This window comes from Corvus kubaryi, unplaced genomic scaffold, assembly GCF_017639235.1.
Source record: "Corvus kubaryi isolate FWS band 111438036 unplaced genomic scaffold, C.kubaryi_AGA036_p1.0 37394, whole genome shotgun sequence".
In the NCBI taxonomy this organism is placed as follows: Eukaryota; Metazoa; Chordata; class Aves; order Passeriformes; family Corvidae; genus Corvus; species Corvus kubaryi.
In genome coordinates, this window is record NW_024581133.1 from 9,799,291 (window position 1) to 9,824,664 (window position 25,374).

The 25,374-nt window shown below is 38.4% G+C and overlaps 1 protein-coding gene across 3 annotated transcripts in view; it reads left to right on the forward strand.

Moving 5' to 3' along the window:
* Positions 1–179: 179 nt before the first annotated feature.
* ASB7 (ankyrin repeat and SOCS box containing 7) overlaps positions 180–25,374 on the forward strand; it is a 29,438-nt gene continuing 4,243 nt past the window's right edge. Inside the window, exons 1-5 of one of the 3 annotated variants that reach the window (XR_006017909.1) lie at positions 180–660; positions 6,059–6,157; positions 9,271–9,531; positions 15,913–16,518; positions 18,762–18,928. Coding sequence is in view for 2 of the 3 variants with exons in the window: in XM_042039371.1 (XP_041895305.1) it covers positions 9,321–9,531; positions 15,913–16,518 (817 nt within the window). In the remaining variant the exon portion in view is untranslated. Of the gene's footprint in view, positions 661–6,058; positions 6,158–9,216; positions 9,532–15,912; positions 16,519–18,761; positions 18,929–25,374 lie in introns of all 3 variants that reach the window. The other 2 variants (XM_042039371.1, XM_042039370.1) reach the window with 2 other exon arrangements.

The window sequence follows — 25,374 nt, forward strand, 5'->3', positions numbered from 1 at the left end:
TGGGAAGGGGTGCGCAGCCCCCCGCCGCCCCTGCCCCCTCCCGCGGCGGGCTCCGGGCCGCCCCCGGGGCTGCCCGCGGAGGGGGGTCCCCGTTCCCAGCCCCCGGCGGCGCCCCGGGTGCCTTGGCGGCCGCCGGGCCTTGGAGCTGTGTGCCGGGGCTTGGCCGGCTTTTTTTTGTGTGTGTGTGTGTGTGTGTGCGCGGCTGAAGGCTCCTGGAGCGTGAACTCCTGCGAGGGAGAGGTTTGGTTTCCCAGCAGCTCAGCTTTCTGGGTTACTTCCTGTCCCATTCTTTAGCACTTATCTTTACTTCCATTCCCTGGAGGAGCTGCCTTGACAGGGCAGCGTCCTGCCGTTATTATCCCTTCAACTCCTCAATATCCCGAGAGAGTGTCCTCCTTTTCCAGGAGAGATCCCGATTTTGATGAATAACCCCTTTCCTTCCTTTTTGTGTAGGCTCTTCCTATTTTGCCTAGCTATTGCTTTTGTATTAACCAATTTTGTTCTTCATTTCTTTCTTTTATGTCATTGTGTGGCTCAGTTCTACTTTTTTTTTTTTTTTTTTTAGGTTTAAACTGCCTTAAAGGAGAATTAAAAATAGTGACTCCAAAGAACAAATTAACACAGAGGAGAGAAAACAGCACTCAAAAAACCCCCAGAAAGGTGATGATTCATTTAGATTCTCAGAGTCATCCTAGACACATGGTTTTGGCTGGGATTGGGGCCTCTTGTGTTTTTATGGATTTAAATAGGTAGCATTAGATTTCTTTGTTCTCTTAAAACCTGCTTGCTGTTGACCTTTTAAAGTTGGAAAGCTCTGAAGCCTATTTGAATTACACTTGTAACACTTTATAATTTTCTAAAATTATTCTGTGAATGTTATTTTGATCATGAATTGCTACTTAATGGGGTTTTTGTGTCTCCATCTCAGGATGGAATGTCACTTAAAATTACTTTGCTCTAGGTCGTTAAAAGGATCTTTTCTTAAAGTCTTCCCATAAATTTATGGGTTCAACACTGCTTCTGTTTCTGTTTTGATTCTAAAATCTTTATTGGGCTAGGTCATGGTTATTGCATTATGTTTGTTTAGTCATACTTCACTCCTGTGTGGGTCACTTTTTTTGTGTATGTGTTGTAACGGAGCTGCAAAAATTGAAAATAATTGGATATTGTCTGTTTATAAGTACTTAATTTTTGGACTGAAATTATAGAAGAAGATGATGCTGTTGGATGCTTAAGGGGAAAAATGAAAGAAGTCATCAAAGCCAATCCTGCTGGTAGGAGGGAGATTCTGTTTCAGGGGGAGAGCTGTTCGTAGGGAGAATTGTGTGTTTTACGTGGTGAGATGAAGAGATGGATCCTAGGAGAGAGAGTGGGGGGGTGAATGATGTCAGTCAGTCTTTTTCTGCATCCTACTGTTAGCGTGCTCCAAATGATGGAGTTTCTGCGCATTCTTTTAACGCAGAGTCTGTCTTGAAGCCATTTTAATCTGTTTCAAATGTAGGTGAGTTTGGTTTTTTTGGGAAAGATGCCCTCCATAGAGGTCCCTCTGGTCCATGTCGTGTTTTCAGAGATGTCACTGACTGTACCAAAACGTTGTTCATTGTTGGCAATCAGTTGTTTTTGAGCATTAGCCTGCAGGAGAAAGAGCAGTACTTGTTGCCAACAGCCTTGGTCAAGGCTGGATCATTTTTCCAATACAGATGTCTTTAGATTAAGACAAAAAGTAGTTACTGTGTGTTGAAGATTAAATAGAAAATCCTTCCGTAACACAAGTACAACAAATTCTGAGATACGCTTTGGAAATGCAGGGAAGAAATTTTCCATGTTATTTTGATAACCCACAAGTAATAGCAGAACATGTAGACATGCCCAGTATGATTCCAGGAGGGATTTTCTTGCTAATAGGTGAGGCAGATGTGCATCAGTACAAACTTACCAGTGCAGTTATGGCACAGCTGTTTCATCTGAATTTAGTTTATTATAACTCCCTTTTCCCAACCCACCCAGTGCCTCTCACGTCAGGGCTGTAGCTGCTCCAACAGGACCCCTCTTGGTGCCGACAATTCATGAGATCTTTGGGATTTATTCACAACAGGAGATGTAAGTTTTCATTTGATTTGTGAAGTTCCTTCCTAGTGTGAAATGCCAGTGCAGCAAAGTTTGATTCGGGTGCAGAGACTGGAATTGAGTTCATAGGAATCAGGGAATTAACTTCTGGCAGAAATTTGCACATGGTTGAAACAAGGCACAGAGATTACTGATATGCTGAAGTCCTGCTCTTGATCCCTGGAAGAAATGCAGCATGTTGCAAGTATAGCAGCCCTTTAGAGAAAGCTTTAGTCTTCAGGCTATATACTCATTTTGGGTTTGTTTTTCCTTATTGTGAATTCTAAACCCTTAAAGGAAATGCGCTGTCTGAGGGATGGTTTTGTTTCGTTCCAGCAGTGCTTACAGAGTGATATTATCACAGTGAAAATCTTGCTTTGTCCAGTAAAGACATCCAACAAATTTTGTCCACTTGGATTTTTTTAGACTGTATTAAATAGAAATATCAAATATGCTTCTAGAGATTGTTGAATGACACAAATTCTGTAAGCAGCACTCAGTTTGTTCATCAGTTGTGCTGTGAAAATTAGTGCTGAAGTGACTGCTTTAATGTGGTTTGAGCTCGCCATTGGCTCCTGCTTCTGTCATTCCATGCAGTGTTGGTGTTTGGGCTCTCTAATGATAGTAAGTCATGTGAAAATACATAAATCTTAGCAATTAGCACTTGCTACAAATTAATTACTTTTAAGGCTAAGCTTCCATCTGACTTTTGCTGTTTAAAACTTAGTAGCAGCACTGCTGTAAATTGGAGGAGAATTGGTATTTTTTGCTTGGTACATGAGGATCTCCAACGATGCTGCAGAGCACAAGCTCCCTACAGTTTGTCAGTGCACATCTTGAGGGAGGAGGTTCTGGCTGTGTGAACCTGATGCAGCATTCTCTACTCTAAAAAGCTGTAAGGCCTTGTTTTAGCATCAGCATTGAGGTCCTGCATTTGGAAGGAATTGCAGGATTTTATTCATGGGGCTCTGCTTGTGCTTAGGGTTGTCAATGTTTGGGCGAGGGCACTGAGGATGGCTAATAGTTGATTTGCTTTGTGAAGGTGAAGTTTCCCTCAGGTTTGCAGACCTGAAGTTGCTTGAGCTGGGTGATTTCTCTGATTCTCCATCAGGCCCAAAGTCAGACCTCACAACCTCTCTGTGAGATGGGTAATTGTAGTAAAATGACACCTCTGTGCTTCAGTTTCACCCACCTGCAGAATGTAGCAAGACGACAGCTGCTTATTAGTGTGTAACAACACCATCTCTAGCTCTGTGAACACCTGAAATTGGTGGGGCACTTGTAGGTTACCTCTTTTGGTTATTTTAAATTTAGTATGTCCGAGCTACAAGCTGGCCTTACTGGAGCTCTTACAAGAAATGTGTAACTTTTAATGACAGCTTGTGAGGAGTGAAGGCTTGTTTTCTTTGAAGCAGCAGTTCCTCTGTGATGCTCTGGATTTGTGCACTGTTAACTCATTGCTTTCAGACCCAGCAACTCGCATATGTTGCTTGGTGATTTTCATCTTAGCCACAGGGATACGTCACTTGATGTCTGTCTGGGCTGTAGCATGGAGCATTCAGCAGAAAATATGTTCAGGATTATAAGGCTCTGTGCAATTTTGATATTTCACATGTTACTTGCAAACTTCACGATTATGATGTGAGAATGCAAATGACAACACAATTGTTTGCCCTACTCTCTTGTCTGAAGAGCTCCTGGAATAGGAACTTGAGTGACAGCTGAAGATGATGGTTGTGTTTAGTTTGTCAAAAATACATTGACCATTTTTAAAATGCCATTTGAGTGAGAACACATTTAGTTTGTTCAAGTTTTGAAAGGGGTAGGAGAAGTGAGTTGTGAGACTAATGAAGGCTGATGTGATTATTCTTTTTTCACGGGGTTTTCCTTTTTTTCTGTTGTTTATTTGGTTTAAATGTCTCGGAATATTTCAACTACTGGCAGCTCGGATCTACACTGATTAGGTCTATGCCAGATACTAAATGTTGTGTGTAATGGTGCACTTTCCTTGTTGTACAGAGTTAGGCTGGCATCAGTAAATTATGGTCTTTATGCTGCTCTTGGATATATAATCTCAGAGTTTAGGAACCAGGTCTATCTGTCAGGCTATGCAAATTAGAAAAATACTGAGAGTTGAGGTCTTGCTTTTTGTACCAACCTTTAACTTTCTTTAAGTAAGTATATACATATGTTGGAATTAATTTTCCACATGATGTTTGCAGTGACTTTCAAGAAGTGACACATTGATGTGGAAAAGTCTAAGATCTCTTTGAGAACATGAGACATTATCAATAGATAATGAGGATGTTTGTCTTATTATTTTTATTACTGCTGCTTCTACTATAATTATTAGTGTTTTAATCAAACTTAGTTAAGTCATTGAGTGAGGGAGCTTTTCTTTCACTAAATATGACTTATTTTTATTAAAGTTGCAGATCTTACTCTTGCCATATGCAGCTAATTTTCCTTTGGGGGGAAAAAGCTTGTTACTTTTTTAGTGGAGCAATCTGTTACCTTGTCTGTAGTCTGTGAAGTCAGTGCAATTCTAATTTGCATCAGCTAATAAAAAATGTGTGGGTTTTAAAGTGAAAATCATGCAAAAATTTAAAAAAAAAAGGTGAACGACTGATCATCTATGCAAAAAAACAAGGCTAGAAATGTGATCAAATTAGGTCATGGCAGTGCAGTTTTGTGCAGGGCTGTAAGCATATCTGAAGACCTTGTATGCTTTATCTTGGGAAGCAAAGCTCTTGGAAAATGTGCATAAGAGGGATGAAAAGGGCTTTTTTCATCCTCCTCTTTGAGCTATCATTGCAGAAGCATGATTTTATGTTACATTAAGTGGCAGAAACTTCAACTTAAGCTAAGAGCTGCACAGTTCATGGAACTGTTCTGGTGCAACTCATTTGCGGAAGAAACAAGTCACAGTTGGGTTTGTGTGATCAGCTGTACAATTAAGTATTTAATGGTTTTATTGTTTATTATATTATTGCAGTGCTCAGATGAGATAAGGGGGCCTTTCACTAAAAGTTTGCAGCCAGAGGAAATGAAAGGTCAGATAGAGGTGTACGACGAATTAGGGATGAGTACAGGAGAAATGGTCTGGGACTGATCCTGTTAACTGCAGGTGACAGGGAGGATAAGGAGGGTTAGTCTGCAGTAGGAATCTGCACAGGGGTTGTAACTGGTGTTTGGTAAGCCTTGATTCTTAGAGAGTAGTTTTTCTATATGAAGAAAAGGATGAAGATTTTTGAGGTGGTGGTTTTCTTGAACTGTGGAGGTGGCTTTACCTGTTCATGAAACGCAGCATGTGTCAGCTTGAGCTGTTGCATGAGGGAGAGGAGACAGGCTGGTGGCTCTCCAAATCCAGCTGAAAGACACAGCTCAGTGTTCTATGGGGTCAGGTTTTATTCTTTACTTATAGAAGCAGAGAGGGGATAGAGATTAAAAAAAAAAAAATCAAAACCCTATACAAAAACAACTAGAAAAAAACCCCACAAACAAATATAAAACCCACAAAAGTAGTTTGGGAAGAACTAAATGGATCCTGAATGTGTTTCCTGGCATCTGGCTCCCACAGGGAGATGTTGAGCAGTGAGGCAGAAATACCTACTGTAACCTTTGCATCCATTCTTGTTCCATACAGGAGCAGATACATGTACTTATTAGAGAAGGATGTAGACAATTTCTTCAAGGATTACTCCAGAGAGGAAGCATGCCTCTCATTTCTCTTGTCTTCCATAAAATATTTTCTGTAGCCTTTTCCTCATATGGCAGAAGCGAACTCTCCCCACCCCAGCCTCTGGAGGACTCTTTGATAATGATAGAAAACACACTTTGGGTCTTTTCTGACATAGCTGCATTGAAATGTAGCATTCTCACACAAAGTAAGAGTAAGTAAACCTCTCACTTTTATTCTTTGCAACTAACAAGAAATACCTTTTTTTTTAAGGGGTAGCAGGTTGTTTGACACACATGGGCACAGAAGATTATGAACAGTGAAGACAATGAAGAGTGGGACATTCATCAAAGAGTAACAACCTCTTATAAGGTAATTCAGGACCACATTGAGTTTATCCTGTTGTACTTGCAAAATCAATTAAGTAACTGTTGTTGTCCTCCATTTTCATGGCACTATAAAATCATTCTAACCAAGAATATATAGGTATATTTTTCCCCCTTGTGCTTCCTTTCATTTTTTAACGTGCATGCAGAAAGCCAATATGTAACAACCCAAATGCATGCTGAGTTCTGAATGAGATTGATTACAGTTGCAAAACATTAAATATTAAATGCCAAAGGGCTACTTCCGGTAGTCCTCCTTCTCTTCTCCAAAGATTGATGTCTTAATGGGGCTTTGCAAAAAGGAGTTTTAAATGATCTATGGAGCAGAAGTGAAAATGTTTTCAAAGCTGGTGTGTACCTAGAACTATCCTGAAACCTTTAATGTTATGGTTGAACATTCTTGTCATTTGAATTTCATTGCTTGCCATAGGGGTGAGATGGAAGAGTGGATATTTACAGAAACTGTGCAAGTGATAAAAGGAGCTGCCTGACTTTGTCTTCTGCTTTGTATGTTTTAGTACTTATGTACTTTAGTACCAGCTAATTTGAATAAGCTCTGCTAGTCACATGCAACATATGGAGCCAATGCCAATTTTTTATAATGCTGCATTACAAATATACCCACCAGCTGAGAAGTGTGAGAGAGAGAGCTCTGCTTTTCCTTAACCAACTGTCTTCACAGAGACTTGCAGGGGAAATACTGCTGGCCCCTCAAATGAGAAATCCCATTTCACTTCATCTCTTTAGTCATCCCTTCTCATTCTGTAGCATTTTGAGCAACTAGTCTGACCTTAATTTTCAGGACCACATGAGAGTTTGCAAGTAGTTGTCCTTTATAATAAAGGACTGTAAAAATGGCATCATAAAGTTTGTTTACAGTAAGTTTTGATCAGGTATTCTCAGTTTCAGAAAAAAAGTTTTTGTATCTTGTTTTTGTAGGTATTCAGAAACAAGGGCTAAAGGGACACAGTCTGAATTACTGTTTTTTAAGGGTTTTGCACAATTCATCATCGGTTAGATTCTACAGTCAGTTTTCACCTGCAAATCCAAAGGAAGATCTGACTCTTGCAGCTGGAATTTTATTAACCGTGCTGTTAGTGGTGTGATGCAGAATGAAGTCAAGCTCACTGTCTTATAGGTGAGCATGTTCTGAAGTGCTAATTGAAGTTTAGAAAAGGGCTTAGCAAAAGCTTATTAGAGTCAATAGAAATACTTCCATTGTCATCAGATTAACCAAGTTTGATTTTTGGAATATACTGGAAAAGCTGACCTATTGAGTTAGCAGTTGCTGCTTTGTAAATCCCCTTTCCTCCCAGTCTCAGATAATGAAGTTCACACTATAAAACTAAACAAAGCCAGTTTCTAAGCCATGTATAACATATGGAGCTAAAAAGTCTTCTTTAATAACCCTATGCTGAAGTAGTGATTGTTGGCGTACATGGTAAGCTGAAGCATTTATAAATGTCAAAGACAGGCATTTGCTGTGTGTGGTTTCCATATTTGCAGGGTAAGTAGGGTCACTGGAGCACCTGTTAATTATGAGTTTATATCTCTCCAAAAAGCAGATAAGTAACTTCTTTACCATGGGCATGATGAGGTTGTAGAAGAGCAAATACACGCTGTGCCTTTGTCTGCAAAGTTGGCAGTGATTGATGCTTTCACTTGTCTCTTGTCTGTGGGTATATCTGGATTGCAGGAAAACAAGTGTCCAGTGGGATATGGGGAGTTGATTGCAATGTCTTTTGAATGACCTGCAGATCACGAGGACCTGGAAATCCTTATGATACCTAAAAGAAGGTTTAGGTGGTGATGTGGGTTAACATCCTAATAAACAAAAAAATTACTGTAAATTTTAAGTTTTGCTTGAAATTAATTTTCATCTTTAAAACTTTTCTTTGTACTTTAATCTTGATTAACTTTGGAGGTGTTTAAATACATTCCTCTTTGTAATCTTCTAGGTCTGTTAATATTCATTGCAACATGTTTGAATATTTTCTGAGGCCCCTATTGCTCAGCATGCCCTAAGCTTTTATTCTTTTTTCTGGTACTCCTTTCCATTTTAGGACTATAGAATATAATACACAATGCACATGAATGTGTATTGGGGAAGAATCCCTAAATACCTGTTTATTTTCTTGTCCCCAAGTAGAATTGCAGATGGTACTTTTCAAACAGAGCATGGAGAATATAGTATTTCCTTGTTTCCCAGTGTCTGCCTGTTTCTAGACTCTTTTACAGTGGCTATTTTAGATACCATTTTGGCCCAGCTTTCATATACTCTGTCAAGACAATTCTAAATTGAATTATTCTGATACATGTTCTCATGGTGTTTGACAGTACTATAGTAACTGCATTTAAATGTATTTTCAGGTCTCATATATTGTTATCCTTGTACTTGATTTTTGGAGTGTGGAAGTTGTTTGCAGCCTTTATGTACTAACTAGGAAGTGCTCAAGCCAGAATACAAACAGTAGACTCTAATTAAAAAAAAAAAGGGTAAAAAAGGAAAAAAGATAACTAAAGTTTTCAGTTTGAACATGAGTGTTACTAATACGTGCAGTAGGTCTCAGGATCGTATTGGTAAGATATCTTCACTGAAGCTTAGAAGGGGTACATTTCTAGAAAAATAAAGAGTATCATAGTTCAGTTACTGTAGCAGTGCAGTGCTGCTTCCTGCAACAGTTTGGATCACCCATTCCATAGTTTGGATAATCCATTTAACCGCTATCTCCAGAGTTAGTGGTATTAACCACAGTGTAATTTTGAAGTAAGTGGTGGGTTCCAGAGATTTTTCATTTTGTTTATTGCTCAGTTGCTTTAATGGTGAACTGCTGTTTGATGCTGTCATTTCTGAGGAAAACGTTTACTGTTTATCATGTGCAAGTGTCCTTTTCTTTTACAGTTCAGTGATGTCAGCCATGTACTATGATTTTGCTAATAATAATGAGATCATTTGGGGCTTATTCTCTGTGTAACATCACTTTTCTCAGCATATAGAGAGAAATCTTAGCATCGCATTTCATTAATGCCGACCTTTTTTCCTAGATACCCCATTTCTGATCCCAATCCTAATTTATTCCTGCTTCACACTGATTGAAGGTGACTCGTGTGAGCTCATGAGGCTCCTGTAAAGGCCAGACTCAGCTAGGATGTTACACCACCACTGCCGGAGGAACCCTGAGCTACAGGAAGAGTTGCAGATCCAGGCTGCCGTGGCTGCTGGCGATGTTCACACCGTGCGCAAGATGCTGGAGCAGGGATATTCTCCAAATGGTCGGGATGCCAATGGCTGGACCTTGCTTCATTTCTCTGCAGCAAGAGGCAAGGAGAGATGTGTCCGTGTTTTTCTGGAGCATGGAGGTGAGTTGCCCACAGAGAAAAATCTTGATGCTCGTCTGACACCTTTCTATCCCAATTTCCACTGCAGGGCTTTCCAGCACTGATGAGATATCATACTCATACTTCTGGTTATCTTTTGTAGTTATTTGTTATTCTTTTGTTCTTAATCTCTGTTTATTTCTGATGCATACTCTGTGAATGACATCATAGATTAGCTTTATATCTTAATAACTTCTTTCCCCCCAGCATTGCCTAGGAATTGTTCAAGGAATGAATAACCATTATGAAAATAGGGCAGAAGGACCCATTATAAAATAAAATGCACTCAGAGCACTCACTACAGGCTTTTCTTCTCTGTTAGGGGGTATTATTAGAGGAAGGCAGGTCCTTGAATTGAAATCCTAGGGAAGTTTGTTTCAGAATTCTAACACGAGTTAACCAGATGCATTAAAGACTAAGTTTAATATAGGTTTAACAGAATCTGCTAAACTTTATGAAAACAGTCCTCTTTGTGCAAGGACTTTAGTGTCAGCTAATCCAGATGAGTTTACAGCTCTCCTGCATCCAGCCATGATGAAGCTTTATTTCAAGAACTGATTGAGTTTTGTTGATTTAAGTGATACTCATGTGGGTGATGATTATTATCCCTCAGGTGGTACAGTCAGAATTTCTCATTGCTTTATCATCTTCCAAGGCCACCTGAAGTTTTAGAAAGGGATAGTCCTAATCTTTTAATGTGGTACTGGAGAGGAAATCAGTAGATGTTCTCCATGTTCTGATCAGTGCTCTTAAAGAATGGCATCCTCCATCCTAGGACTGTTCTTACCAAATGAATTATGAATTAACATGTTTTCAGTCCCAAGCAAGCTGAAATGATCTTTCTGATGTTTTGTGTATCTGAGGCCATGTTGGCCACTTGCGTCTGTCACAGTGTTTGTCAGCTGTATGGATCATCCTGAAAGTGGAGTGGCATTAGCAGGCTGTGGTAGTGGCACAATCAGTGATTTGTTCCTTAAGAGCAGTGGTGAAATACAACCTGAGCAACTGGACTCTGTGGATATACCTACTACAGACTGTAACTACATAAAAGGGTCAACCCCCATGTCCTTATTGGAAGAGGGGAAAAAAGCTACTAAATTGCACTAATACATAACTTTAAGTTCAACTTTTTAAATGTAGCATTTGCGGATAAGCGCAAACCTTCCGTTTGATAAATCAAAAGTTTAAGGCTTTCAGTCACATACATTGCTTTTAACTTTTTATCTGTAAATTTAAAGATGACAAAAAACCCCAATCCCTTCTGTATTCCTATGTATTTTCAATTTATAGGTTTTCATATTACACAGCTGCTGATGCAGTGGTTTGTTTTTATTTTTGTTGTTACTCTTTCCTATACAAAATACCAGCTGAATGTGATGCCTCATGAAAGCTGCCTGTAATGAAACACCTTTGTCCTGAGACAGCTTGGAGTTGAATCACCGGGATGAGAAAGTTGAATAACAAATAGTGTGAGGGTTAGTCATCCACAGCAGCTTTCCTGCAGCTGAGCCTCGTTCCTGAAAATTGGCACTGCCTTGTGCCTTGCCTTGTTTTCCCTCAAAACAGAGGCATAAAAATAATGAGTATTTATCACATAATAATGCCACAAATGAGTTATTAAGCAGCGAGTGAGTTGAATCTTACAAGCTGAGTTAATCATGCCACCCTCATTAGGGAGAGGTTTTTGTCTACCTTTCCTCACATGCTCTTTACTTTTCTCTCTCTGGAGTGGATTGTTTTGCTGCTGGTGCTTAATCCCTGTGGAACAAAAAAACCCGATACTGGGGTGAAGGAAAAATTCCTTTTCTGGTGTGAATCTTATGGTAAAATAGAGAGTATTGAACTATATATTGGTAATAAAGTGAGAGGGAGTGTGTGGAGTTCTGGAGGAAAGAGGGAACTGAGATGGGAATGAAGGGGTGACTGGTGGTGTTTGTGGCTGTGGCCGTTCCAAGGGATGATGGAGCTTAGCAGAGCTGGGAGTACTTTCATAGGGAAAATAGGACTGGGAAAACCACAGTGGGCTGTTGCTGAGGGTAGAGTGCTGTGCCTCAGATCTGAGATGCTGGAAGGCTCCCAGCATAGCCTGCTGGTGGGATGGAGGTTGAGTTGGGCTAATAAAGGCTGAGAAGGAATCTGGTCACTGACCTGGAAATAAAAAGTAGATTCTTATGGGAGTCATGACCTGTCCGCCTCCTGCTTTTGCTTTTTCTCTTCCATCATTGCTCACCAGCGAAGAAAAGAGCCAGAGGACAGTGTTGTGCATGCAGATTGGCTGATTTGAGTGGAGGTGGTGGAACAGCAGGAAGCTTTTTATTATCTGCTGAGGAAGGAGACACAGATAGATGGGGAAAATGCAGAAAAACCAGCCCAGACTAAAGGATGAAGCCAGCAGAAATACCAACTAGATACCGAGGGGATAAGTCAGATAACAAATATTATTTAGCAGCTGGTAAAATGCAGAAAGTTCATCATAACCATGGAGAAACTTAGTTTTAATGAGAAATAGTGAATTTAACTTTCTTAGTATATTCATCTCATTTTGTTAAAGTGAAGAGTCTATGAAGCCAGCTCTTCCCATCCATAGAAACGATCTGGAGTCACAAAGCAACACCAAAACAGGGAGTGTAGTTTTTAGTAATCTTGGATTTTTGTGTAACAAGCCTTTTTTCCCTCTAGTGTACTTTTAAATTTTTTAATATGACAGATAGAGGCAGACAATCCACACTGGGCAAGAAATATGTTTTATTAATTCACAACCACCACTATTAATGTTGCGACAAACTAAAGTCTTGAAAGTGTGTAGTTAGCTGTACCTTGGTGATACCTTCTTGGTATTAACTGAGCAGTTTCTGGTTACTCATATTAAAATGAAGAAATAATTCACTAAAGCTCCTAGAAATGAAATAGTAAAAGAAAGTAGCCAAGCAGCTGTATCTAAATTTTAGTAAGGTCAAGCAGAATCTGGGAGGATCTAGAGAATGCAAAATGCTCACCCCCACTAAGCTCCTAAAGTGTTTCTGTCTCTGAACAGTAATGCTTTCCTGGACATCTTCTGTATCAATGTTATCTTAGGAAATTCAAAACAGGAGCTACATGTAGCCATGTTTCTAAAACTTGTGGTCAGAATTAAGCCCTAGCTGGGGGAAATAAGCTTGAAGTATAGAAGTACTCTATGAAGCCAGAAGCATTGCTGAACCATTGCTTTCTTGGCTTCCCATATTCCTGTGATAGAGTGACCTAAGGAAGGTGTCAAGGAAAAAGGAAAACTGTTCCACTGATCTGTAAATGTAAACTCTAAAATATGAGTCTTTTATTTATGAATCTATGTATCCTCTAGATTACAGTATTAGAAAAGAGTTTTATTAACAGTAGAGTTTAAATTACTATCTTAGGTGCCCAACTTTCACATGAAATAAAATAATCTGAGTATCATCCAATGCTACAAATTTTCCATCTCAAGTGAGCTTGATGGCAATAATTTATACCCTTGATAAGCTGTTTGAGGTTTCTGCCACTGTATTTAAGAACATTAGAAATGACTAAATGCAGTTGTTCGTGTTTCTAGATTTTGCTCTCCCCATATTAATGGGAAGCTTGGAATGAAAGAATTGTTTGACAATCAGGATGGAGATGAGATAAAGAACTGCTGGCAAGTGCTGGCTTAATCCCTTTCTAGCCAAAGCTACCAGGTAGTTTTTACCCCCTCTGCAGATTCTAAAAGGTGATCTGAGAGTCATTCCCAGTTAATTTTTACCTTGCTCATGTTCCAGGGGAAGAGAGTTACTTTACAACATGATACCAATACTAAAAATTTTAGAAAAACCAGACAAAACCCCCAGAGCAGCACGAGTTCTTCAGGCACCATCAACTTCGGGGTGTTACTTTTACTAAGACAGGGATGGAATTTGTAGGCAACTTCATGCAGGTCCAGCCTCTGCTGAAAGCCCTTGTGAAGTTCGGACATTTTCCAGGAGGTGGCAGCAGGATATTGATGGAATAGCAACAGACGTTTCGATCCTGTTAAAATTGTTTCCCTAATCCAGAGGCAGGCTGTTGGCTCACTAGAAGTCCATAATCTTAATGGGAATTACAGTATATTTTCACAAGGTTTTTCTAGCGGGTTTGTTGTGGAAAGGTTGGTTGTTTGTGTTGCTTGGTTTCCCAACTGTGTGGCTTTTTTTCCTATCCTTCTTAAGACACTTCTCTTACATGACTTAGTAATTTTTGGGTTCTCTTTAATGGTCAAAAGCAATGAAATTTTGGGGGTAAGGAAGGTGTGTAAAGGTACTTAAAACTATAGGTAAAATGCATCCTTATGTTACAAGGAAATTGTTGGGTTTGGATTACAACAGCCAGTATAAAAGTGCATATAGGTGCACATGTAAAAGTTGAGCATGTCTGTTTGAATTTAGAAATGGCATTGATTAAGGCTTATGGCAGTGACCTGCACCTCATCTGGGGATAGAAATTATGCCTTGCATGCCTAATGCAGTGTGGGAGAGAGAAGGTACAACTCAGACATTATTTCTTTTAAAAATCTTTTTTTGGTGGAAAACAGCTCTGACTGCTGCTGTCTCCCTTCCATTATGTCCATCTTCCTCCCCAGTTCTGCCCCTCAGAATGTATCATCCCTCTGTATCTCAATTCTCATGCCTGTGCTACCCACTTTATTTATCACCACTCAGAAATCAATGTAGAATAGTCTGAGCAATGTGAAGAAAGAGACCTTGGAAGCAGCATCACTTTGAAATATTATCTTTGTGTGAGTTGTGCTGATTCTTTGCTGTATTTTGGACATGATCACAGTGCAGGTTAGGAACCACACATTCAGTCACTGGCTGCATTTTCCTGCTGAGCTGTAGGTATGCCATTCCTTTACCTCAGGTTAGTGTGACTTTACAGAGCACTGAAACTTCTGCTTGTCACCGAAGACAAGGAAAGATGTCCCTAGCAAGGAACTAAACTTACCTTAATCTACCCCTTATTTCTATGTTTATTCCTATTCTGTGCACTAGAGGCAGTTCTCCCATCTTATTTCTCTGTGTAGTCAGGCTGCATTCATTTGTGTGCTGGATTTTTTTTGTTAGTTTTTTTCTTTCTCTCCATCTTCTCTTTACATTTAAAAATATCCTTAAAGTTGCTGGATCATCTTTGCAGCTGCATTCTCTACTCCTTCTTTCTAGTCTTTTCATTTTGGTATGATGTCTGTCTTGGTGTTATCTGGGTATTATCAAAGTGGGTTGGGAAGCTTATTCCTGTTTTGTGTTAGCACCTTTGTGTGTTCAGGTGTGTTCAGACTAGGGTAGCCTGCAATTAATATTGTATGTTGAACTTAACTTATAGCAGGTCTTTGGTATCTTGTGCAGATGATATCTATCTTAGGTTGGGAAAGTGTTCAAACTTCCACTCTGTAGTTTGTACCTTTTAGTGTCCAACAGCAGCACCTGTGGATGGTGAAAGGAGAAACTCTAGCTGAGAAATGGCACCTTGCCTTGGGTAATTAGTCACTTGCTATACAAGTTTGGGTGTCCTGAGGAAATTAGGTAAATTGATTGGATTATTTTAATTTTTAAATTAATTAACCAGTCTGAGTGTTCATGCTGTGTGAAGGGGAAATAAATCTGTAGTTACCTGTGCTCTGTACTAACAGTTTATCTGAGTCCTTTCAGAAGTGGGTTTTTACATTCTTAAATTTTTGTGAAACTATAAATTCAGAACAGATTCTAAACAGATTCATCATCTATGAAAAGAGACTTTATCAAAATAATCTAAAATAACATACATCCTACATGCTTTGGAAATCCTGCAGACCACAGAGAAACATTTTACCTAATACAGCATTACACCCTAAAAACAATACAATGCTGCCAGACCACAAAACATCCGCAATTTGGGACAGCAGATGTTTCTACACATGCTTCTTTTTAAGACCAAGAAGCGACACAAGGGAAAATAAAAAGTTGAACATTGAGAAAGAAATGTAATATTGTAGAGCTGGAGGAAAACTGGATGGACAGAGAGATTTGAGTAATTAGTAATTAATTCCTAAGAGTGCTAGGAAGATGTGGAAAAGTATTTGTCAAATGGAAACATATGTATGTGAAAGAAAATTTTTTCTTTGTATTCATTCTTAAGTACAATTTTAACTTTGTCTTAAAAATAGCATGTTCATGAAAGCAAGAATTAGTTTGAAGTAGAAAGAATCCTGTCGTGCTATGCCTGGAAAGACTAGCAATTACTGTTCGGGGGTTTTTGGGGGTTTTTTTTGTTTGGTTTTTTTTTAAATTTTTTTTACCTTTTTTTCAGCACCGGATTACCATAACGCCTTCTAATTATTTTTAAATTTTATTTTAACTTCAGCTGATCCCACAGTTAAGGACTTAATTGGAGGCTTCACTGCTCTGCATTACGCAGCCATGCATGGCCGGGCGAGGATTGCACGCCTGATGTTGGAATCTGACTACAGAAGTGACATTATTAATGCCAAGAGCAATGATGGCTGGACTCCCCTGCACGTCGCCGCTCACTACGGCAGAGATTCGTTTGTCAGGCTCCTCCTGGAGTTCAAGGCTGAGGTTGATCCGCTCAGTGATAAAGGTACTACACCACTCCAGCTGGCCATTATCCGGGAGAGGTCAAGCTGTGTGAAAATCCTCCTGGACCACAATGCCAACATCGACATTCAGAATGGTTTCCTGTTACGATACGCTGTGATCAAAAGCAATCACTCGTACTGCCGAATGTTCCTCCAGAGAGGGGCCGATACAAACTTGGGGCGCTTGGAAGATGGACAGACACCCTTACACTTGTCTGCTCTTAGAGATGATGTGCTTTGTGCACAAATGTTGTATAATTACGGAGCAGACACTAACACAAGGAACTATGAAGGACAGACCCCACTGGCTGTTTCAATAAGTATTTCTGGAAGTAGCCGACCCTGTCTGGATTTCTTACAAGAAGTGACAAGTATGTATGTAAGAGAAGTTAATCACAGGACACAATGTCCTCTAAAAGCCTTCTTTGAATTTAGCCCCAGGAAAAAAAAAAATGCTTCCTCTCTGCCCCTTGATGCTATTTAAATGCACTAGAAAAGTCCTGGGAAGGTGAAGGGATTGTGATACTGGGAATCTCTTACTGGCAAAGGTGCTAATGTTACGTGTACTTCATTTAAATTAGTTTTGTTTAAATATCTACAGGAAGCATTCATTTTAAAAGAGTGGACTGTAAAATCTCATTTTTTTACTGGCCTTAGCACGTATGATTTTTGGGTTTGGTTTTGTTGTTTGTTTAGGGGGTTTTTTGTGTCTTTTGTTTTGCTTTTTTATTGCCATGCAAATCCTCGGCAGTTGATGGCTTTTTCATCTGCGCTACAACTAGGGCAGAAAAGAGCTTTGGCTGCTTTGTGTTCTCCCACATTCTCTCCTTCCCTCCCCTAAACCAGACAACAAAATTCTACAGTTCATTCCGGCAACTTGAAGGGGTTTCATGTGCTGTGTAGCTTTGATTTGATTTTGTTGATGTCTTTGAAATACGAGAGATTTTAACTCATCGTGACTTCTGATATTTAGAAGAAGTTCTGGTCTCCTAATATCCGGATCACTTTTGATTACCAGTTTTTGGTGTACTAGATCTACTAAAAGTTTCCCTCTCAACATGGAATGCTGTACTAATGTTTCGTAATCATGGTATTGCCTAAAGCATTTAGGAATTGCTGATTAGCATTCAGTAGAGTTTGTGAATTCAAACATGTTAAGATGGCCTGATAAATTATCATCCAACTAGAAGGATCTTTGCACTATAGAGGATGGGGTATTTCATATATCCTTTTTTGTCCCCTACAGCTCCTTTTATTTTTTTGAATGTGGTTATTTTTTAATGAGAATTAGACAACCAATATAATCTGTAAAGAAACTGAAAGTCAGTGTGGGCTGGAAGTGAATCAGCTGAGATCTGTTGTCAGTAGCTGACACAAATAAGCATTTGGAATTTCCTGTCTTTTTCTACATGATTTGTGGTGTTGTTTTTCCTCATATCTGAAATTGAAAGAGAATTTCTGGAGAGGTGGAAGTTGATAATAAGAAATACAAGCAATTTTGGTTTAATTTGCCTGCCCCTTCTCATTCAAACACATTTCTTTCTGGTTTCCTTTTTGGAAGCCTCTCACTATATAGTTGCAGTGTCAGGGATTTTAGGAGATGATATAGTATCCAGACTTGCAGTTTTTCAGTCTTAGGATGTATCAGTAAGCATGAAAGCTTAGGCTGCTTCTGTGTTTCCTCAGTGTCTAAAGACCAATGGAAACGGGTACTGTAACTTTTAGTTTGCAGATTCCATACCTTAAGGGTTTAATGTTAAGTGAGAAGTACATTCTGCTACAAAAAAAAAGTATCTTTAATTTGTGGCCAATGTAGCAGTGTTGGAACTATCCCAGTTTTGTGCTGTTTGAGGGACAACTGGGAAAGCAGTGCTGACAAAAACACTTCAGTGCTGTGCTTCTGAGCAAAATAATTATCAATATATGTTTACAAACCACAGTAAACAAACTCTGCTGCCCTTTTTATAAGTATCCAAACACTGTCTTCCCTGCTTTCATGAATAATTAATAAGATGCCGTATGAGAGATGAGATGGATAAAGAGCAAGCTGGCATTTTGGTAGTGGAGTTCCCAGTTAAGTCTGACTGTACAGGGAATTGTTGAGATGTCATGCTTGTTTATGAGTCTAGTGCAATTTGTGTTTTCTAGAAAAAATATTTACAAAATTTTTAGACAATTCTTCTATTGGAATTCTTCCTGAAATTCTTCTGTGGTTTGCAACAGTTCCTTGTTTGTGGGGCTTAACAGGAATTTCTAGTTTGTTTATTTGAACCTTATACTAAGCGCTTTATGCAGAAATCCATAGCTGTAAGTTTTATATGTACATCTGAATTTTGAAGAGTGTATTTGATAGTAAAAGAGAAATTAGTTTTTATTTTTCAATAGATTATCATTTTTAAGCCTAAAGATTAATAGATATACATTATGAAAGTTATCAAACTGATCTGTGTCTTGAAGTGAAAGCAGTTGCATGCTGCATATAAATGGGATACTATTTAGTAGTCTACATGTAAGATGTGAGTAGCTTTTTTTTTTTTTTATACTTGGAAAACATATTTGTACAGTTTCAGTTTCTCAGAAAACATCATATGTGAATTTCTTTTTGTTTTGGTAGGTATTGTAATCGGTAATAATGGCAGCCTTTAGCCCAGGTCCCCGGTTGGGAATAACAGGCAAGAAACCAAGCTCTCAGAAATACTCAGTATTGGCCCTGAGAGTCTGCAAGAAGATATTGGATTTTGGGGTTTGACCCTGAAGGTCTGATATTCTTCCTGGTTACAGGTAGAGATTCCTTTGCTCCTAGAATAATTCCAAGAGGAAGTTATTCTGTAGTTGTGTTTCAATATTTAAGCACAAAGCTGGAAGTTAGGAACCACAGAGTTTTTGACCATGAGTCTGCTGTTGACTTGGTGTTCAGACCTGAGTGTTTTTCTTTTTCCCCTCTCTCTTTTTTTACAATACAAAAATAAGCAAAGTCTCCCTGGGGGAAAAAAAATACTGAAGATGAAAACTGCTCAATGATTTTATTAATCACCTTCCTTTTCCTTATCTGTATGACACTTTCCTATTCCAAAAAACATTTATTGGCAGCCACCATAGTACCTGAGATCATTTGATAAAGAGTTGGTTTGAAGCAGTGCAAATGCTTCAGTTTTCATGTGGTCTGAACCTGTCTCTTCGGGAGTGTTAATGTGTTAAGCTTGAATGCACTAATGCAAATTAAAATAGAGATGCATGTATATGATATATATGAAGATAGAGGTACATAGAGACTTTTATTGGTAGTGCATATATTTATAAAATTAGTGTGCAATCACAGCCCTGGATGAAATTATGTATTTTGAAGTTAAATGGGATTTGAGAATATTGAAACTTATAAAACAAATGCGAGAGGTAGAAAAAAATGCAAGTGTTAGAAAAATACGTAAGGGCTTAAATAAACTTTAAGATACTAGAAGTTCAATTATTATCTTTAAAGAAGGGAATTTTAAGGAAACTTCCCCCCCCCCCCCCCCCCTTGAATTGAATCTGTGTTCAGCTCAGGAGCAGAAGGGACTGTGAGGGGCTGGGCGAGCTGCTGGTCTGTGTCAAGGCAAAGAGCTCAGGAAATGATTTGGCCAGAACAATGTGATGTGCCTGGTGTGGCAACAGGTATAAAAGAATTCAGTTCAGATCTGGAACAACATCTAAAGGTCACCCAGTGAATTTAACTACAAATGTTTCAATTGCGTTCCTTTTTTGAATTTTTCAAAGGGCAGATCTTTGGCTTTGACTAGAGATTGTAATTTTGTGTTTAAATTTATATAGCACTGTAAAAGTGCAGAAAAACTGAGACAGAAGTCCTGTTAAAGAAATCCTTATACATCCTTTGTCTCTATCCCTTGGCTAAATCAAGATAACTTTTCACTAGAATTTTTTTTTTTTAAACTGGCAGAACATTTAAAAAAGTGTCTCTCTGCATAGTTTTAGCTTTTATGAATACAGAAGTGTCATAGTGAATTAAGTAGATTTCTACATATTTTATTACGTGGATAATTACAAAGGAAATGGTATTTTCATCTTTGCAATAACATAGAAGATCTTTACTGGAATCACAGGCTTTACTTGTTTCCTTGGGTGCTGCTGGAAATCTTGCAGTGATGATTGAGGTCTGCTTTGTCACCCAGTTACACAGGGAACTAGGATAAGGGGATTATTTTATAATTTTCTACTCTGCAGTTGACTGTTTATATTAAGTAGTTGAATCATATTGTGCAGCTGTATACAGTTATTTACTTTGAAAGAATTTTTTAAGAGGCCTTTAAAAAAAAAAGTTTATATGTGGTATTTAAGGTATAGCCATGCTCCACACCCATTTGTACACCTATGCTGTACTCTGCAAAAATAATTTTAAAATAGAATAACAATGCATCCTAAGCCTGTCTTGATGTTCAGAGCACTTTACTTACTGTCTCCTAAAAATAGATAAACATTATGGTGTTGAAATTCTTAGCTGAATTTCCATAGCAATTTCAATGAGACTGAATTTACAGAGATGTTACAAAATTTTTTTTAAAATACCTTTGCAAGCATATTCGAATCTTAATTTCATTGCTAAATACACCTGTTAAATATAACACTGAGCCTTACTGACATTCTGCTTTTTCATGTATGAATTTTCAGTCCAAAATAGGCATCTCCGTGGTACATAATTTCTGTGCCAGATAGGCTGAAATTTCATAGACGTCTAAAACTCGTTGTGGGGAATTATTTTTCAGAGACCAGTGAAAACATATGTCAGGCTCAGACATTCTGGCAGAGGCATACTGAAAACAAAATTAAATTAGACCTTTTAAAATAACTTGTCTGATATCCAGTTTAAAAGAATCAAACCTCTCAGTGTCCTGTCGAGCTGGATTCGGGTTGGAGGAGTTTGTTCACGCTCTCAGTGAGCACTCTGTAATTCTACATTCAGCCCTGCATGTCTGATATTAATATTTTAGATCTATAGATTTTTGATATTAGCTTTTTCTGACATTTTGAATGCTGGAAAACCAGATATCCTCTCCGATTATTCTGCTGTTGTTTTTCACAGAGTACAACCCAGTGCATTTTGTAAACTTTAGACCTGTTGCAATGAGCAGCCGAATTCCCGTTCGGCTCAGCCTCAGTCATTTCCTAGGTGATCCCAACCTTTCCCTAGGATCCTGTTTTAGTGCATCCTCCCCAGTGTGTTTCTTGCCTGGTGGGTGTGAGTTTCCAGCTGATAAATTCAATTATCTTTTTCTTCTCCCCCCACCCCCTGCACCCCGCCCAAAAAAGCCCACAAATTCAGAACTCAGTTTAATTGCTGGCAGTAGCTGCATTCCTTCATTGCTGTGAAATAAGGGATGGATTTAAGGGTTTGCTGCGAAAGAAAAACTTTTCCTGATATTCTGGAGGAGCTGAGCTGTTGCCAGCATACATCAGCGTGGTTTCAACATATTTTGTAAAATGTTTCAAAAGATTTTTAATTTTAAGTTCCCTTTGTAGCTAAAAAGAAATTACCAAATGGTTTCTTGCTACTGTTTTCAGCCTTTCAGAAGTCCCAGGAGGGGCAGAGGCTCAGTTTGAGAAATACCACTCCAAGGGTTTTTAGAGAGATGCATTAATATTGTAGAGAAAACTGTGGGCGGCTTCTGAAATATGTCACTGATGTTATTTTTCATTTTTTAATTTCTTCAGAAACAGCCTATCCACTTCAAACCAATGACACTAATTGTTTGCTTTAAAAGTACTTTTCTTTTAGTAGTTAGAACAATACATCAGAGGGGATCTTCTTGCAGCCTACAATGTATTAATTTCAGCTATTCCTAAGTTTTCTCTTGGGTAACAGAAAGGTCAAGTCATGATTTTTATATTGGTTTTTTACATGTATTTTTTTGCTCTGCATCTTCAGTGGAGGAAATGGGTAGGGATTCCCCTTTTTCAGCTTTACAGTACTGGATGAAAGTCCCCAACAAACAGTGTTGTCAGAGGCATCACGAATATGCCTTAATGATCCTTAAATACAGACTTACTAGGTGAGTTAGTGTTTTATTTCTTGGGGAGCATTGTCTGCAGAGGGAAAGCACAGGTATAAACACAGAGCAGTTGTAACAGTGACAGAGTTCTTTGGACAGGTAGCAAATCCTTAATTGAAGTTTTGTCTGTCTCTGGGATAGAACAACAAACTCTCAGATCTTGTATCAAAAAACTCTTGAAAACTGCAAAATGGAAAGGGATGGAGTTTTGAATGAAAATTCGGATTAATTGTAATAATTTCTTGCTGTTAAAATATGCTTTTTTTCCTTTGCTTTACCAGCAAAGGCTGTTCTCTTAATAATAATTTAAGGGCTCATTTCATTCTTTAAGTAAAATAATTACTAATTATTTAAGTGGGGAAAGCTCAGAAACTTACTTCGTTAGCAGCTGAAGAACGGATTTAGGAAAATGCTTTAATTTTGTACATACGGAAGTCTGCTTCATCTAGATTTAAAAAGAAATCAAAAAGCAATTCCTCTCAATTCTTTAAGCCCATGCTTTACGTTTCTTCTGTTTGGAAGAAGCTTTTCTGTCAGGTTTGGGACACTATGCACAAGAATTGCATTGGTGGGGATTTCTGCTTTCCCTTGCAGCACAGAGCACAAGCTCTGGAAGGCAAAAGATGAACTCTACATCTTTTTCCTGTAATTAATACTTCTAATTTATTTGATTACTGCTATAAAGCAAAATAAATTGACTGCAGTATGTAATGATTTGGTGAACACATGAGCAAATCCAGAATAACAGCAACAAGGTGGCCCTTTGAGGTGGATCAGGGATGTGTTGGATGTTTTTAAGGTGATCAGTAGTTTTATGTCGCTGTTTTATATGATAGTGGTAATTAGGCCAATCATATCTTTCATGTTTGTGGGGATTTTTGTTCCTTTCTCTTTTAATTCTCTTCCTTTCCAGCTTATTTGCCTAAATAACTTCCCAAACTTGTGATGCAGGATATAACCAAAGTTGCTACTTCCTAATCGTTTTTAAAGAGAACTTAATTCATCATTTAACTTGTCTTACTTTGCCAAGTTACTAATAACATTTTTCATTTGCCAAGCTAAGGTTCACTGACATCGGTCCGTAATCCTTTATTTTTTTTCTTTTTCATTCAGATGCAACCAAGAATGAGTAAGTGTTCCAGACACCATTTCTAATAAATCACAAATGCATTAATAACCTTGGAATTTGCAAGGCATGACCTAAGACACCAGCAGCCACTAGATGTAGCAACTGGTGCTTAACACTGGAAATGTCCATTGTTAACACATTCCCAGGAAATATTTTTTAGGCTTATCAGGGGAAAATGTCATACATTTGATAATCGGTCTTTTTGAATTAACTGATGACCAATTTCTTCTGGGTATTTTACGTTGTCTGTTCCTTTATGTTCTCAAAAACCACATAGGATGTTAATTAAAAGGCATTTATTTCTGAAACCAGAAATCAGTGTCTCATAGCTGATTTATTGTGTACTCTACTACAGAAAATACACATAGACCTCTAGTCCTTTATAATTTCTAATGCTGCTGTTTGCAGTGAACTTTTGAAGCAGTGCATCCTTTCTGAACCCTGTTTTAAAGCATCAGAGCTATTTTTTTATCACCATTAAGATTGTTTCATTTCTTACCAAAAATAACTTTCAATCCCTGAAGTTTGAATGCTCAGCTGTTGTCCAAGTTGCCTAAATTCTTTCCTTCAGGTAGGAAAAAAAAGTTGCCAAGAAGAAACCACTAGTGGACAAAGTAACTATTGGTCTATATTTTAAATCATGGATGAAGGATATAACTAAAAATAAATTGACATTTAGGTGGTGATAAGTATAATAAAAGTATTTTCAACATACATGAAGGAAACTCAAATTTTCATGTTTTTTTAATTTCAAACCTAATTTCTTTAAAAGCAGACTGAGACTATTTTCATGCATTACTTCTGCTGGCTTGCCCTGGATAATTTTAGTGCTTAAGATAAATACCAGTGTCTAAAAATCCCTACCTGTCTGTCAGCCCATTTCTATAGATACCAACAGAAGCACCTACATTGTTCATGGTGCTGAGTATTTTGAATTTGACAGTCATTAAGTCCCATAACCAAGTCTTGGCTTGGAGGAAAAAAAAAAAGAAAAAGAGGCTTACACAGTTAAGTCGATGATCAAAATATTGATTAGCACAGCTTTGATGTGTTACTGGAATAACTCCAAAAAAGCTGTAGCAGAATGAGGAAAAAGCACAAAGGCAGGCAGTTTTTTCAGAGGTTTGGAGTGATTCCCATATTGGGGCTTATTAACTGGGGTTTTCAGCTTTGGGAAGTGGTACCGAGCATGAGTGGAGGATGGAGGTTTATATAAAGGTATGTAAAATCATGACTGGCATGGGAACAATTATTCATTCTTTTCCTTGTAACTCAAAGAATGGCAGGCATGCAACAAAGCCATCAGGAAGCAGATCTAAAATAAATAAAATTACTTTGTAGTTTTCCAGCCAACGCCTAATTATATTGTGAAATTTGTTGCCACAGGATGTTTTGGATGCTGAAAGTATGAATGGGTTCAAAAAACACTAGACAGATTTACAAAGGGCAAGCTATTCACAGCTATTAAAGACATAGATCTGTGTGCAATCTCTGGGCTAGGAAGGCCCAAAGGCACCAGTGCTGAAAGCTAGAAGGGTTTATTGGGGCAGGATTTCTCAATGTCTGTTGTTCTGCTCTTTTTCTTTTTTCCTTGGGATCCATTGCTGGGTGCATTCAGATACAAGACTTGATTAAATTTTCTGAGATTATTTTGGATAGAGGGACCAAAACCCAACTGTTTCTCAAGGTGTTTGATTTTGAGTAGTTTCCTGGTAAGAATGAGTTTGAAAGAAAATGGATTATTTTGGAAAATCCTTGCCAGGAATGCTGAAGTTTTTGTGATGTCAGTAAAGCTTTTCCTCTGTGGACAGTGGTTAACTCACATTTTCATCCCTTTCTGTTTGACTAGGGTTTGGCTGCATCCAAAGCCTGAAGGCTTTATGTTTTCATTAAAAGGGAAAGGAAACCCCAATCTTTAACTCTGCCATGTGATCCTGGAATAACTTTTATAAATCCTCACTCTCTAAGGAAACTTCCTAGTCCTGTTACAGCTGAACTTAGAAGTTTTTGTCTCATTGTTTGAAAGAAAAGCAAGACTGAGGGTATTTTTCCCCAAG